At 37.3% G+C, this 16,417-nt stretch overlaps 3 protein-coding genes across 4 annotated transcripts; all 3 read right to left on the bottom strand.

Moving 5' to 3' along the window:
- Nucleotides 1-4,285: 4,285 nt before the first annotated feature.
- LOC140960248 (small ribosomal subunit protein eS17-like) lies at nt 4,286-5,005 on the bottom strand. The gene has a single exon (XM_073418443.1). It carries the CDS (start codon nt 4,911-4,913, stop codon nt 4,485-4,487), a length of 429 nt encoding a protein of 142 aa, XP_073274544.1. The 5' UTR covers nt 4,914-5,005; the 3' UTR covers nt 4,286-4,484.
- An 801-nt stretch (nt 5,006-5,806) lies between these two features.
- On the bottom strand, nt 5,807-7,059 carry LOC140960329 (casparian strip membrane protein 1-like). Its single transcript, XM_073418561.1, has 3 exons — nt 6,555-7,059; nt 6,346-6,469; nt 5,807-6,260 (listed from the first exon to the last, which is right to left on the bottom strand). Exons 1-3 carry the CDS (start codon nt 6,794-6,796, stop codon nt 6,045-6,047), a joined length of 582 nt encoding a protein of 193 aa, XP_073274662.1. The 5' UTR covers nt 6,797-7,059; the 3' UTR covers nt 5,807-6,044.
- A 562-nt stretch (nt 7,060-7,621) lies between these two features.
- LOC140958888 (probable UDP-N-acetylglucosamine--peptide N-acetylglucosaminyltransferase SPINDLY) lies at nt 7,622-15,564 on the bottom strand. Of its 2 annotated transcripts, none has more exons than XM_073416477.1 (18): nt 15,097-15,564; nt 14,273-14,690; nt 13,574-13,735; nt 13,297-13,472; nt 13,125-13,200; nt 12,497-12,625; nt 12,147-12,266; nt 11,995-12,063; nt 11,818-11,899; nt 11,263-11,357; nt 10,875-10,939; nt 10,221-10,419; nt 9,838-10,032; nt 9,351-9,445; nt 9,105-9,240; nt 8,764-8,981; nt 8,481-8,608; nt 7,622-8,367 (listed from the first exon to the last, which is right to left on the bottom strand). In XM_073416477.1, the coding sequence occupies exons 2-18, from the start codon at nt 14,672-14,674 to the stop codon at nt 7,913-7,915; spliced, it is 2,802 nt and encodes a 933-aa protein (XP_073272578.1). In that variant the 5' UTR covers nt 14,675-14,690; nt 15,097-15,564; the 3' UTR covers nt 7,622-7,912. The 2 variants fall into 2 exon arrangements, with proteins under 2 accessions (XP_073272578.1, XP_073272577.1); XM_073416476.1 differs by having other exon boundaries at nt 14,273-14,700; nt 15,108-15,563.
- Between the last annotated feature and the right edge of the window lie 853 nt (nt 15,565-16,417).

Genomic DNA, 16,417 nt, shown 5'->3' with positions numbered 1-16,417 from the left:
ATAAAATGATGGGTCAACTAGAATCATCCTAGAGAAATTAAAGTATATCATAAGTACTAATATTATTTATGAGTATTTTTACACGATCAATCAACTAATAAAGTGTAATTTGTTGAATCTATTTTCTGATCCACTACTAAAGTGGAGCAGTGCATTTATACTTGGTTTTTGTGAACACAATTGTCATTCGTAAGGCTGAGACTTAATTTAATTTCCACATTACTTTAAAAAAAAAAAAAAGAAGAAGAAGACATTTTGCATAATTGGTAAATATAAAACAGACGAATGAGAAAATAAAACAGAAATTGGTGAGCACAAAAGACGTTCAAAATGCAGAAACCAGACATCACAACCCAATGTTGTGACTTAAATATTTTTTAAAAAATAAAAGCACAGCTTTATACATTACAGAAACCGGCAGAATTGCAATAATATATCCGCAGTAGAAGCCCTTAGCTCTAAAACTTTATGTTCCTGCACTAAATTTTATACCTTGACCAAATACAAATATCTACTTGAGTAATTCCTATCAGTCCCCCCAAGCAATTTCAGCCCAAATTCTACCACATCACCATCCGAGATATGGTGCGTTCATAATTCACAGGTCATCTTCAATTCAAAGAATTATCGAACATTTGAAGGTCAGCTCAACTTGCCTGGGTTACAGGTTGTTTTTCTAGACAACACATTTTCTTCTCGATTTGAAGTGCTGAAGGAGGAAGATGGCTCCATGTTAAATCCGTTGGCCTTGATGGGTTGTGTAAGGGGATCATTTCCAGAATCATTTATCTTCACTGGGTCGGTGAATCTGACATCTGGATCTCCCCAAACATCTTCTTGTGCATGAATGTGCTGTTTCTGTTGCATCATTTCCATACGCCTCAAAGATGGCACGTCGCCCTTGCAGTATCTCTGCCACATGCACCGGTAGGCTGACTCTAGGCCTTTTGTAAATTTTGATCCATCACATACGGGAGATTTGAGCATGAGATTTCGGAGACTCATTCTCAAGCTTGAGAGGGACTGTATATCAGAGGATAACTGTAGAGCCAGTTTTACGTATTCCTCTTCATTCTTGGCGACTAAATTGCTCAATCCTGAANAACATTATATCGCGAGATTTTACTGTTATATCGCGAGATTTTGTATTCAATTTATAATGAAATTTTCACAAATTGAATATTTGCATTGAATTTTTTGTGTTGTACAAATATAGATGTACATATAGCATCACTCTTTTAACATGTCTCCGTTTATTGATACAATATTATGCCGTGGATCGTAATACGTTTTTTTGGTCAAATAAAAGTACTTTAATTTAAAGAGTAAATAAAACTTTTTGGCTCATATTTGCCATTATCGGACCAATAATAGCTTGCAACTTTTAAACTTTGCAACTTGTGACTGTGAACAACGTAGTCCATGGGCCAATATGTTTTACAAGCCCGTCTGATCCAAATTAGATGTTCGAATAACTGGATCCATACATGAATCGGGCAATGCTTCACTAAATTCAAAGTCCAATCAAAGTTATGAGTACGCACCGGTTCCTTCTTTTTTCGAGTCCTCTGATTAAATAAGCCAGAAAATGGCAAATGGGAAGTAACCAGGAGTTCGGAGAAATAGGCAATTCTGGATCATCGTCTTCCGCCACTGATCACCGCTTTGCTTACGCTTCCACGTTTCCTTCTTCTCGAATTCCAAAATTTCTTCGTTGCATAGCTCCCTCTTTTGTGTGTTTATCTGTATTTGATTGATATGTTAGTCCCCTTAAGTTGATTATAGAGCGTTTACTCACAGGGAATTGGAAGACTTGAGATCGTTCTTTGACTCACTCGTACCCAGTCACAAAGCAATTGAAACTACGTTTCTCCTCCAGCTCTAAAGGCGCATTTTGTTCTTCTTATGCTTACAGTAAGCTGATCTTTTAGCACGTGATATATAGGAACACACTTGCATTCACAGGCCTATATTGGCATTGACGGGCTTCTCGGGGATAGAGTATTTTAAAGCATTTTCATTTATCTGCTAACATTCCTGTTTATTGTTGCATATCAATGAACAGTGGATCATCAGCTACTGTTTCAAGGAAGGAAGAAAGATTTAGTTCTGCTGCATTTTTGCCACTTTGGTTTTAAGCAATTTTTTCAAAGCTTACATGAGTGGATATGGTTGTGATTCGATACAGAATACTTAGAGAAAGCATGATTAAGTTAAAACTCGGTGAAGATTTCGGTTCTGGTGGTTTACATTGACTTTTGAGATTGATCTTTAGTGCTATCGTATGTGGAAAGTGAAAGTGGTTGAAGATTTCAGAAAATGGTGTGCCTTTCTGCCATCAGTCAGGAAATTTCTTTGCAGTTTGGTGATGCCATTCGATTCAGGTATCTGATTGTGTTTCCCCTTTTTTTTTTTTTTATTACTATTAATCATCTATTTTTTTTTTATCAAATATGACAATCATGTAACCTCGACTGATTACTGGTTGTGGAGTTTCTCGCTTATTACTTCTTCTTGGCAGGTTCTCAAATTCCACAACTACTGCATCGGGATCACATTGATCCTATGTGCTTGATTTGTGTGAATACGAGCTTGTGATGTTAGAGTTTGTCATACTATGTATTTTTGTTCATAGGAGTAAATTTTGTGAGATCGGATGATCCGTGGGCCAAAATATCCTTGAGATGACTATTTTCTGCCAGTACACGTGCGGACATTATTTCTTTCATGTACTTGTTTCTGTAAGATCAGATTCATGGTGTAATTTTTCTTTCAGTCATTCCCTATTTCATTATTGCCTCCAAGTACTTAAGCATGCTGATTTGTCTATGCTAGCCATTGCTGATCGGAATATTTAGGCATATATCTGTTTTTTGTATGTGAATGCTGTTATTTTTTTCCCCAGTTTCTCGGTTGCTGCTACTTTCTTTTAATAAGGCTGAATGGGTAATTGTTCAAATTTAACTGCAGAGATGGTGGACCAACTCTGTTGATCATTAAAGACAAAGAGGGTTACATCTACGGAGGCCATGCTTCTCAGCCATGGGAAAGACGCGGTGATTTTTTTGGGGATATGAAATCTTTTCTTTTTCCAGAAGATCGCCATATGCTCAACAGTCCTGCAAAGGTTTAAAGAAGATCGCCATACGCTCAACATGGTTGTAATTGCTAATTCGAGCGAGTAGTCAACATCTTCGGCTGTTCTTATGTAACTGCCTTCCGCCCTTATTTTTTGTGGGAGCCATGCACGTTTTTATGCATACGAATTTTGTATTGTTTGAAACGTAGTGTCACTCTTGGAAATTTTTCAAGACCTAATAAATTTGTGTCCTCGTTAATTAAGACCCTTAAAATAACTTACTTTTGTCAAAGACACTTGTTTATGCAAAACATATAAATGAACAGAGTATAATTTAACGAAACAGTGCCTATATTTCTTGATTACTGAAACAGTTGTTACAACGATAAAGCGTCTACATATGAAGTTGCCCGCCGGTTTCAGTGGATTAAACATAACGCATTGTGAGTTTGGTCGAGGAAGTTCTAAGTAAAATTACGAAGTTTTTTGGGTTAAAGAAAGTGTTGGAAATCTTGTACGAGTGATTGAAATACAGACAGTGGATCCTGAAACAAGATTTCAAAGAATTTCAACAGTCAATGACGAATCATAGCGACTATACATATTACATGAGTTGTGTGATAAATTAACAATTTTTATGCATAATCCCGAACAAAATAACAAATAAGCAAGAAAGAACCAAGATGTGGAATAGACAACAGAATTACAAATTCGAACACAGTAGCGAGAAGAAACCTATTATTTTGAGCAAAAACAGCACATTACAAACACATACACCGTAACCATGAACCATTACAGGCACACAAAGGATCCGAGTCCCCTATCTTGCAGTTGTAATTAAAGTCCCTTACTAGACAATATTCAAGTAATGATTTTCCTTTCAAAAGACTAATCAATTCGAAGTTCTCTCTTAAACAAGAATCGATAGTGGATCAAAACAGTGCTGACACTCACAACACAAAACACGAGAACAAGAATCATCAACTCCAAACTCAATGGTACTCAATAGGTTATAATCAACAACTCCGAACTCAATAGGTTCCAGCAGGATAATTAGCATAGGTACACGTAAAACAAAAGCAAGATTCCGGCTTCCAAACAAAAAATTTGGCAATGTTGCACAATAACAAGTAAACAATGTCACGATTGAACAAAACATATGAAAGTTCAAAGCTACAGGATATATTTTGAATAAAAACACACACATCCAAGCAATATCAGAAACTTAATTATAGAAAATATAAAATGTAAAATATTAAACACACACCAAAACACTAGTCTCAAATTCCCAGAATGCATAGTCTGAAAGTAAATGTCTTACACCATTTCGCAAAATTAACTGTAACCCATCACCGAATAACAACTAACATAACAAAGAAACCTCCAAGAAAAGACCTTTTTTTCCTCAGTATCTCCTTCCACCACCACGGCCGTAGTTCACAGGTGGCGCAACATTGATGGGCCCCTGATCCTCCCTGAGCACAACACCTGGGAGCTCCTTCATCCCCATGGATTCCAACAAATCAACAGTTTCCTGATCAACCTCAATGCGGTCAAGCTTAATTGCTGATTCTTCGGGCACGAAATCCATTCGACGCTCGCGCTCCTCCTCCTGAAGCTTCAGGGAGATACCACGGACGGATCCCTTCTGGATACGCTTCATCAAATGGGTGGAGAAACCAGCTATCTTATTGCGTAGGCGCTTCGAGGGGATGATGGCTACCTCCTCCAGAATCTTCTTGTTGGTGTGGAAATCGAGGGTCATCTTCGAATAGTACCTCTCGATCACTTGCCGTGATGACTTCTTCACTGTCTTCGTACGAACACGACCCATTTTCGACGATGTACTGCTGTTGAGAGTTACCGCCGCGGAGGTTTGAGACTTGAGAAAGGCTTAGGGTTTGTTCAAGGGTATGAGGTAAGTGTGGATCCAACCATATATATCACGGGTAAATGGGCAACGCTAGGGTTTAATGTCGGGAATTTGCATATGCACCCTCGTAGGTTTTTTTACTCATGTGTAACCCCTTGTCTTACCCTCGTAGGTTTTTTATTCATTTATAACACCTTGTCTTTATAATTTTTTTTTTATTACAACTCACGCGGAGAGGAGAGATCGAACTCGAAGAAACCGATTATTCCGACAGGAGATGAGATCACTGCACTACAAACCCGATCTCGTCTTTGTAATATTTTCAAAGGTTCTTGTCCTGTTACTGTTGCTTTTTTAACTAATAAAAAACTATCTATGATCACCCCCTTAAAATCTAAAATTTGACTACTCCAAAAAAAAAATCTAAAATTTGATGTTCTTCAAATAAATTAATAAAATCTAAATTTGACGATTTTACATGAACTGTGTAGTATCAATGCCGAAAAATAGCATAATTATTCAACATAATTTGATATGTTTTGAAGTTGCTAACTATGTCACTCCTCTAATGAATAGGAGCTGGGAACATAGTAGGAAGTCAACTTTAAGCAAAACAATTTCGATATTTAATGTATTTGAAGATCGAATGGCTTGATTTCAAGTTACTCGTTACTATCTTAACATTCATATTTTGTCAAGTTATTAACGTTAAGTCGACATCGAATCATTGAAAATCATAGAAGTTCGTACACAAATTTTGTTGATTCACACAGTCGCCAAGTGTCTATAAAGTTCATACTCAATTATTTCATGGTTTTAACTTATATATGAGATTTGCCAAATATGTACCAAATTGAAATTAATTTCAGATTGAAATCCAAATAAATATAACATTTTGAAATATACAAATGAATTTTACATTTGCTTCATTATATATTTTCCCGTGAACGAGGAAATAATAAAAAGAAACCCACTTACCAACCAATTATGCAACCAAAATAATATTTGAAACGTAAACCAAACACCACCTTAATCGGTGCATCAATTCATGATGATGACGATAAAAAAAATCAGTCATGATCAGTGACTTGCTTAATTTTTCCTGAGAGCCAGAGCAGACAGCACCACCAAGAAAAGTATCAGAACTACCGCAACGAAAGCCGCTACCACTGCTCCGCTGGCCCTCTGGCAGAAATCGCTGAATTGCGAGCATACCGCCAGCCAGTTGGCTCCCGAGTTCCCAGTGTGAGCCAGGTACACTATCGCTGTGGAGGCGGAGGCGGCGGAAGTAGCCAATGTAACTGTCAGCTGCAAAGAATTTGACACTATTACAACCGAAATAATCAATGTTAATCAAAAAATATTTGCATTTTAATTAGAGATTAAAACTCACTGTATCGCAAACAATTAACAGGACCCTTGGTGCGGTAACGAGAGGTCGTGCGACGCATACTACAGCGAAAGGGACGGACAAAACCAGATATCCGGTGACTATGGACATAGCTATTACAAAGAAGCTGCAAAAATCAAGAATCTTCTTCACGTACTTGAACTTGAAAATCATAATCACTAGTAGAAACAAAATAGTAAAAAATTACGTACGTGAAAGCGGGAAGATCATCATAACTGGCTTGAAACTGGAAGAACTGGGTGAAGAATGGAAGGGTCTGCTCTGTAGTTCCCATGGTGATGGTGGCCGCTAAAGCCGCAGTGGCCGCGCTTATACGGAGGACAACATCGAATATTCCTATAGCCCTTTTATATGATACTCCCCTTGAATTCCCCACAAAGGGTGCTTTCCCTTTGCTCACCCTCTTTGTTACTCCAATCTCCATGTTCTCCATGTATACGGATCTCTCAATCTTTGATAAAACTTGAAACTGATCAATCGGGCTTGTGATATTATGAGAAATGATGATCAAAAGGGAAGAGGCTCATGAGTTAAATAGCGATCAAGCAAGATTTGATGAATTCCAGTTCGAAATTAAATATGAGATGATGGAGTAAGAATAGTTGTTGCATAGTTGATTCAATGTTTTATGAATCGATCACTTCTTTTTTTTGGTTGTATATAAGAGTTCCTTTCGAGCATTAACGTTGTTGGGGTGGTTAGGCATGGAGTTTCGATCAATTCTGGTGCATTAAAATATACTAAATAAGTCATGTTTCTTGGATTAATTTCTTTTATTTTTTTTAAAAAAGAAAAAATATTGAAAAAGATGATATTCAAATGGAGGCACTTGCTCCTGCGCCACACCTAAACACGACACTTCCACCTCTGGAGTCTGGCCCGCTCGTGATTGGTCAACGGGATAATCATAAAATGATGGGTCAACTAGAATCATCCTAGAGAAATTAAAGTATATCATAAGTACTAATATTATTTATGAGTATTTTTACACGATCAATCAACTAATAAAGTGTAATTTGTTGAATCTATTTTCTGATCCACTACTAAAGTGGAGCAGTGCATTTATACTTGGTTTTTGTGAACACAATTGTCATTCGTAAGGCTGAGACTTAATTTAATTTCCACATTACTTTAAAAAAAAAAAAAAGAAGAAGAAGACATTTTGCATAATTGGTAAATATAAAACAGACGAATGAGAAAATAAAACAGAAATTGGTGAGCACAAAAGACGTTCAAAATGCAGAAACCAGACATCACAACCCAATGTTGTGACTTAAATATTTTTTAAAAAATAAAAGCACAGCTTTATACATTACAGAAACCGGCAGAATTGCAATAATATATCCGCAGTAGAAGCCCTTAGCTCTAAAACTTTATGTTCCTGCACTAAATTTTATACCTTGACCAAATACAAATATCTACTTGAGTAATTCCTATCAGTCCCCCCAAGCAATTTCAGCCCAAATTCTACCACATCACCATCCGAGATATGGTGCGTTCATAATTCACAGGTCATCTTCAATTCAAAGAATTATCGAACATTTGAAGGTCAGCTCAACTTGCCTGGGTTACAGGTTGTTTTTCTAGACAACACATTTTCTTCTCGATTTGAAGTGCTGAAGGAGGAAGATGGCTCCATGTTAAATCCGTTGGCCTTGATGGGTTGTGTAAGGGGATCATTTCCAGAATCATTTATCTTCACTGGGTCGGTGAATCTGACATCTGGATCTCCCCAAACATCTTCTTGTGCATGAATGTGCTGTTTCTGTTGCATCATTTCCATACGCCTCAAAGATGGCACGTCGCCCTTGCAGTATCTCTGCCACATGCACCGGTAGGCTGACTCTAGGCCTTTTGTAAATTTTGATCCATCACATACGGGAGATTTGAGCATGAGATTTCGGAGACTCATTCTCAAGCTTGAGAGGGACTGTATATCAGAGGATAACTGTAGAGCCAGTTTTACGTATTCCTCTTCATTCTTGGCGACTAAATTGCTCAATCCTGAAAGTATTAATCAACACACAACCTGATTTATCCAACCAATTTACAACATTTTCAAAGGGTGCTAGCCTGCTAGGGCTTGCATAATCATGTTCGAGTGGAAAAATACGTACCAACCGTGTTGAGGAGACTTACACCAACATTATGAGCATGAACATCACCTGCCATTGCAATACATGGAACTCCCATGTATAGAGACTCGCATGTGGTAGTTGTCCCCGCATAAGGAAAGGTATCCAAGCTAGAAATAGAAAGAGTTTGTCACTAACATCAAGAAAAATGTGCAATTCATTTGAAAAAATCTAGCAATAGAAGCTAGAGTAGCAAGGAGTGAGAAGCAAAACTGCAAACTTAATTATCCCCGCTATCATATGGGAGAAAAAAAAAAGATGATACCTGATGTCCATTAAAGAGTATGCTTGCATATGATCATGGTTGAGAAGAATTAAAGGCAGAAGATCAACCCGTTGTGATTCCAAACCTAACTTTTCCAACAATGAAAGAAATTGAAGCCTCACGCTTTCAGAGCAAAAGGGCTTGCACTTCACAATAAGCCGGGAATTTGGAACTGCACATAAAATCCTTGCCCAGACTTGAAGCACTCTAGGTGTTATCTGGTGTATTTGAAAATTTTTGAAAAACGAAAAGAGAGAGAAGACATGATTTAACGAATAAATGTGAAAATGCGTATTCCACTTTTACCAATAGTGAAACACTTGCTCCAGTTTTATCAATACCTTTGCAAGATTGTTGAAGCTACCAAAAGTAACAAAGCCATTTGATTGGGCAGGAGTTGGACACACTGGCCCTGCTTCAAGTGAAGGAGTGTAACAAAGGAAGGACTCTTGTAATCGAACTAACTCTTCAACATGTCTGGCATCCATGGAAGAATTACACAGAATTTTAATTCAACTAAAACAAGGATTCGACTTCGGAACCAATAAACGGAAAAATTAAAAAAAAAAGTTGACAAAGCCAGTTACTTTTGTTTTGTATCAGGGGGGTCAGCAAGAGCATCAGTGATTCTATAATCAATGGAAGGCAAACCAGTTGTATTCGGGTAGCCAATCCAAGTTACCTAAAGAGCCAAGTCATTCAGAATCAGAGAGTGAGAGTAAATAGAAGGGAATAAAGATAAATCATGTCAAAACCTAATAGTTGGTCATGTTATACTGGTCACTAACTTTCATCACGCTAAGATTGCTATATGAACATCTTTAAAAAGTCAGAAGCATGATGCATTTAGTAGAAGGGACTGAAGAAGTTAAGGAACCACAGCATTCGCCAAATTCTGACTTAAACATGTCTAACAGAAAATTTTCCATTGATTATGATTCTCGACATGTATGAAAAACTTATCCCCATCCATGAAAAAATCATATTACCTAAAGTTCTCAAACTCAATTTTGAGTAAAAGTTCCCCAAAACCATAAAAGCAGAAAAATGGAGTCAGCAATTGCTCAGAGATACCTGCACAGGCGCAGGTCGGCAAGCCATCATCCCCAACTTGTTGTTTGCAGTATGGCCAGTAAGTTCCACCAAGATATCAATTTCATCTTCCCTAACCAAACTCGCAACTTTTTTCTCATCGATACCATAAATGTCTCTCCACTTCCCTCCATGCTTTAGGACTCTGTCTCTGAACTTGTTAGTTTTTGCGTCTGCCTGCATCTCAACAAAGGAATATCTCAAAAGTAAGAAACGTAACTGAGAATCTAGATTTGCTTTTGAACTGTTAGCACATAAACAGAAACTAATTGACCATCGGAAAAAACCAACACACTACTCTATTCGGCAAAAATGACCAGAAACTCAGATATTTTGAATTAGGGAGTAAGGTGAAGTAGCTATACCTTTACAACTGCCGAGTAAACAACCACCTTGTAGTTCCCGTAGTCATGATAAATCAGTGGTGCTTCAATGAAATATGATACAGAATGGGTAAAATAATCAGGAGACACATATCCAATCACAATTGGCCTTTCTGGATCCTTAGGGTTGTCCCATGATGTATACTGTGGAAACAATCTCATAAAGCGGATACCCCAATCCCTGCAATTGCACATTTCAAATCAGAGTACCCCAAAAATAAAAATTGTCCATGCTACCAAACACCAAAAGGATAATCCAACCTATCATGGTGTTAACTAGAGATATATGTCCACTCTCATGTAAAAACGGTATCCATACAGCAAAAATGCATACATCCACACATGTGTGCCAACTACACTTGAATAAACACAGAGGTACACATCAATGCAAGGTCATGGTACAAATGATTGAAAATTGGTGAAATTCAGAAAAGGCCGCTATAATTAAATTATTATGCATCTATCATCAAATCAAAGATCAAATAGTTCTTACTACATTGTCACTGAATTAATACATACCCCACAAAAAGATGAGATACTGAAAGATTAACCATTTTTTCTGCGACCACCATTATTTCTACAAATACTGTACACCAGTGCGAACATAAATTATAAAATTATGGTCAGATGTTTTACCTGTGAGCTTCATATAACGTGTCATCGCTACTCTCATTTATGTAGTTCATGGCAAGCAGCCGATTCTGAAAGATATGTGTAAAGGTGATGTTAGGAATTCGATTGGCTAAAGCAATAATAGATCAATCGCAAATGTAACCCAAGCAGAACTTTTACTATTAAGAGCAGTAATTAACAACTATTTTGAACGGTCAGTGTAGAAAGAACACAATCCAAGTACCCAATAACAAGTCAAAACAAGAAACAATCAGAACAACAGTATACGGACCACCAGACAAAAAGAGCCACATCTGATGCCAGAAAAAAAGAGCATAAATTGATCCATGACGATCACATGCAAAGGATCACCACATGATTTTACTGATTACTAACAACCTAACAGAATAACCTGTCCAGCATTGCGAGAATCAGGATCTATTTTGAGGCAATGCTCATATGCTTCAATTGCCAGAGATATGTTCCCAGCATCTCTGTAGAGAACCCCTGCAGAATAAAATTACAAATTTAATACCACACAGCAGTATGGCTGATAAGAAAGGGATTCCAAAATTCCCAAAAGGAAGGCAATAGATTCCATACATGAATGAGTCTGATGACCAACTAGATAATTCAAAGCACGATTCTGTTTATAGTTCTCTCTCTTAAATATGAAAAATGCAAGGTGAATATCAACCAGGCATATCTAAGCACTATTGTATGAGTAGGTTCTGCTTTCCCAATATCCACTGACGCAAATACATAACAAACAATGACAGTACACCATGCCCATACAAATCCAAATTCTTATTTCCCTTTCATGGGCGGTATAATTCTAGAAGTATCAATTTTTTGGTGATATCATCAAGCTCCCAAAATAAGCAACAGACTTAATATGATGGCACAGTTAACCAAACAAAAAATTATGTACTTCATTCAAGTAGAAGAAGTGAAGATGGAAAGGGACCTAAATTATTATATGCTTCTGCATAGGTAGGATTTGCAACAATAGCTTTCTCAATCATGCTCGCAGCAGCATCCATTTTGCCCTGAATATAGTGACAGAGGTACAGTTTTACCAACCAGGCATGTTCTCCATTAAAAAAAAGAAAAAAAAATATGAAGAGAACTACAGATACAGAACCTGGACAGTATACACTACTCCAAGATTGTTTAATGACTGGGAAAAGTTTGGTTTGATTGACAATGCCATCTGTAAATACATGTTTATTATACCAATAAAAGGTAAGCATGTGAGATATTTCATGAAGAAAGAAATGCAGGAGCCAAACTTGCCTCATAACACTCTACTGCTTTATCAAGGTTATCTCGATCTTTGTATATCACACCTAAATTGTTACATGCCTCTGCACAATGGGGATTGAAGTGGAAAGCAAGTTCGTAAAATACAATGGCCTGCATAACAAGGATGTTTTACTTATACACATAAACGATAATCAGAAGATACACCACTCATTATAAATCAAAAAGCTAAAACAATAATGCTCAAACAACAAATATAAAAAAAATCCTTGAAATGTGTCTTATTCAAGATTATCATCTAAAATTAGCTGCCAGTGTTACAAGAACAATAGTCTGTCGGCATTAAGAGGGTAAACTTGTCCATGTATTTTATTTTCAATTACCATGTCAAACTTCAGCATTTCTCCATATGCAACTCCAAGATTGTACATGGCATCAGCATAATGCCAGTTGTAATAGAGAGCTTTCTTATATAATGCCACACCATGACTGATGTCACCCTCCAATTTAACCTGCAAAGTAGCAACCTCCAAATAATCAGAACAAGTGTTCTCAAGGATCTTTGCTGAATTCATAAATAGTATAGTATGTTTAACTGATATGCTAGCTATAAAGTGCTCAACCAGATAGTATCATTTAATATGCGGCCATAACAGCTTAATTCAAAGACTCCATTTGATTTAGAGATACATAACAGGAACTGAAAAACAGCCTTGTGCGACCCGACTCCCGAGGCCCTAAATGAGAAAATATTTTAACATAAACAGCAAATCATTACACATAATGCCAAATGGAGTCAAAAAAGTTTCAGTTGGCCAGCATTTTGACATCAAATATTGAGGAAATATAAGATCATCGTGCTTCAGTTAAGTGCCCAAGAGATGGAAAAAGAAAAAAACAATCATTTAGGATGAAAGGATGATGAAAAAGACTGACTAATTATTTAAATTTGTAAAATATTTGTTGGACTTGATTAAAGACATAAATGAGTAAAAAATATCTAGAAATCACCTTTGTGCCTAAATCAGTTAATGCAATAGCCATGTTGTTTTTTGCAATCTCAAAGTTTGGGGAGACAGCCAGGCACCTGTATACAAATTAAGAAATAGAATTCAGTGCATCATTTGGAGGAAAGTAAAATTCAGCAAATTAATAAAAAAGATGATAATAACAATCTGCGAACCTCTCATAACAAGCAATAGCTGACTCCAGATCCCCTCGATTTTTGTAGATAACACCCATATTGCAATATGCTTCAGCATACATGGGTCTCTCAATTGCAGCTTTTTCATAACAACTGAGGGCTGTGTCATATTGCATCATTTCTGAATAGACTACACCCAGATTATAATAAGCTGGCTACACATGAAAAGGGGGCAGAGTTAAAATTCAAATGCGCGTGCAGAAAGATTGAAATTCATTAGAAATCACAAAATGGAAAACATGAAACACGGAATTACAGCATAGTGTGGATCAATTTTGATAGCTTCATAATACTTTTGTATTCCCGCCTGAGTGTTACCAGCCAGCTTCAAGCTTGTTCCAAGATCTGTTAGTACGATTGCCAAGCATTCTGTGGCTAGCTTGAAGGAAGGGTCAGCCTTTAGAGCTTTCTGATGCATCTGTATTGCAGACAGCTTATAAATATGAAACAAGCCTACTTATTCACAGCTTGAGCCAAGCTCCAATTGCAAAGACAATGACTACATGCTTTTCAAAGTGTTGCTCCAAACATCTAGTAGTTATCAGGAGCTTCCCAATTACAACTCAAAAAGAACATAATTATGCGGTTACACACAATCGAGAAGGATGTTCCTAGAATAAATTGGGAGAAAATTAATTTTCAATTGAGATAAAGATACGAAATCCATTTTAGTGCATTTATTATTAATCACAAAGAGAGTAGAGAATAAAGTACAAGGTTCTAAAGAATAAAATTATAATACGAAATCCATTTTTAGAACTAATCCATGTCTACACTGAGAATAAATTCTCTCTTACACCAATTAACCAACATGTCTACCAAAGATAGAAAATTTTAACACAAGTTTAAGATTTAAGCAAGATCAGCATCGACATTTAATACGGGCAACCAAAACAAAATTGGAGAAGTGACATGTTGCAACAGCCAAGTAGCACCAACAGTTGGGATTTCATACCTCAGCAGCCTCCACCAGTCTACCCTCGTCTTTAAACAAAATCCCACAATGTGTGAGAGCAAATGCGTTTTGGGGTTCCAATCGAATTGCTTCGGCAAAACTTTCATGTGCAAGGCTACCCAAGTTCTGCATCTGCAGGCAAATTCCTTTGCCAATGTGAGCTTCAACATTTTCAATGTCCTTTTCCAACACACTCTCATAAACAGCAAGTGCATCCACAAACTTATTCCTAGAGCGGAGAATGTCTGCAAAAGATAAGGCATTTTTCCCTTCGATACTTTTTCTGACAGGGCCGTTGCCCAGAGGGCTTCTGATTTCAGTAAAAGGCTGCGCTGGAGAAACCTGGCCATCAAGTGGTTCTTTTCTTTTTTCCTCGCCAACATCGTTTTCAGTTGACCCCATTCAAGTAAATAAACAACTTCAGACTCCTAAAACAAGACACTGAACAGTAAGAAACCGACAAGACTATGACAAACCATTACAAAAGCTATGTTTCCTAGATACAAACTCAAAAAATATTCCTCCCGCCGACGCCCGAACCCTGCAACTGGTAGGTAAGCACTCGGTTAATAAACTTAAATCTGATGAGTAATTTTCAAAAGTCGGTAGCTTTTGCACCAAAATAGATTTGATAGCCTCCTCAGTAAACAAGAGACATCGGATTTCATGCAGTTCAGTAGAGAGGGTGAGGGACAACGAAAATTAAATTATATTTTCTCAACACAATCATACATCATTTTTTTAGTCGCGCCACCCATCTCACTTGGTCGGCCCTGAGTTTCACCAACGAAAACAACTGCTACTGAGCATTAAAAATCGAGCACTTTCTCCTTACCTAAATTAATAGTGCCCAAAGTAGGTTTCCCCTTCACTTCCCAACACAATGAGTGCCTATTAGCTGCATAATTGGGAGGAAGGGGGAAGGCGGCACAACAAGAAGGGATTAAGGTTGGTTCAGAGGACGTAAACTTTCCCTTCAGAAAATTGAAATCCCAAAGCAATCACTCCATACCATCACAAGTGGTTGCTTCCATTTTATTCAAAGACAAAAGGGCTGCGCATAAATCAGACTCGGAAGCAAAGGGTTTCGTCCCCCGAACAGCCAAGATTTTATTTTTGTGGATCAGACCTCTCGAGTATGACAAATATTTGTTCCCGTACCTGACCAATACAAGAAAAGGGGTGAAAATATACAGAGAATGTAGCTCAACTGTAAACTATAAGATTTTCACTCAATAATTGGAGAAAACCCCATTGAAGAAGCTGCAGGTTTGTGCCAATTTATATGCATGATATTATTATTTTACTGAAAAACGTCCGACGGGTTTTGTAGTTGGCCCATGTGATAGCGGCAAATGGGCCTATTGTGTACCCAAGATCGGATTTGGGAGTAATAATTGGTGATGGGATTGTATATGTAAAATCCTTTTTGATAAACATGGGTAGTATATCAAGGAAATTGACCATCAGTCCCATCCGTCGATTTTTTTTGTATTCAGTCTTTGGATATTTTTTTAGTATCACATTTCCACATGAAGTGTACCACATTTTGTATGATATAGTACCACAATTTTGTGGGTAGGGAGTAAACCAAAAGAAATATTTTAATTGGAGATTTTTCACCAACTTACCCTAATATATTTGAAATCTAAAATAAAATGGAAGTGTTTCCAATTCATTTCTCTCACATATTAAATACATCCTCAGCAAATAAAATTCTTACCTTCACATCGAAACCACAATACCACCAATCACTAAAGCCCACTAAATTCTAACAATATTGGGCCATTTTCGGGCTAATTAGGCCCACATATTCGACCTAAAACTCTGTCTATATAACAGAACCACTTCCTCTTCTCACATCACCGCCCTCATCAATCCCTGAAAATTAGGGTTTTCATTTCTTAGGTTCGATTGTCTTCAATTTTTTCCAATAAGCGCAGCCCTTAAGATCGCCTTTCACTGTATCCCATGGAAGCGTTTTGAGTCATAGCCGCGCTATATCAAACATCTACGCGCACATGCGCGTGAAGTACGCACGTTTTGTTCGTACGAGTGTGCTTGTGCGGTTTTTATGGCGTTCTTTCAAGGGTTTTCCTTCTTCAGAATTCCATTTTACCACATCCTGTTTCTTAACGAAGCTAT

This window comes from Primulina huaijiensis, chromosome 15 (assembly GCF_012295235.1).
Source record: "Primulina huaijiensis isolate GDHJ02 chromosome 15, ASM1229523v2, whole genome shotgun sequence".
Classification (NCBI taxonomy): Eukaryota; Viridiplantae; Streptophyta; class Magnoliopsida; order Lamiales; family Gesneriaceae; genus Primulina; species Primulina huaijiensis.
The sequence above is the reverse complement of the archived record's forward strand: the minus strand, read 5'-3'. Positions and strand labels throughout refer to the sequence as shown.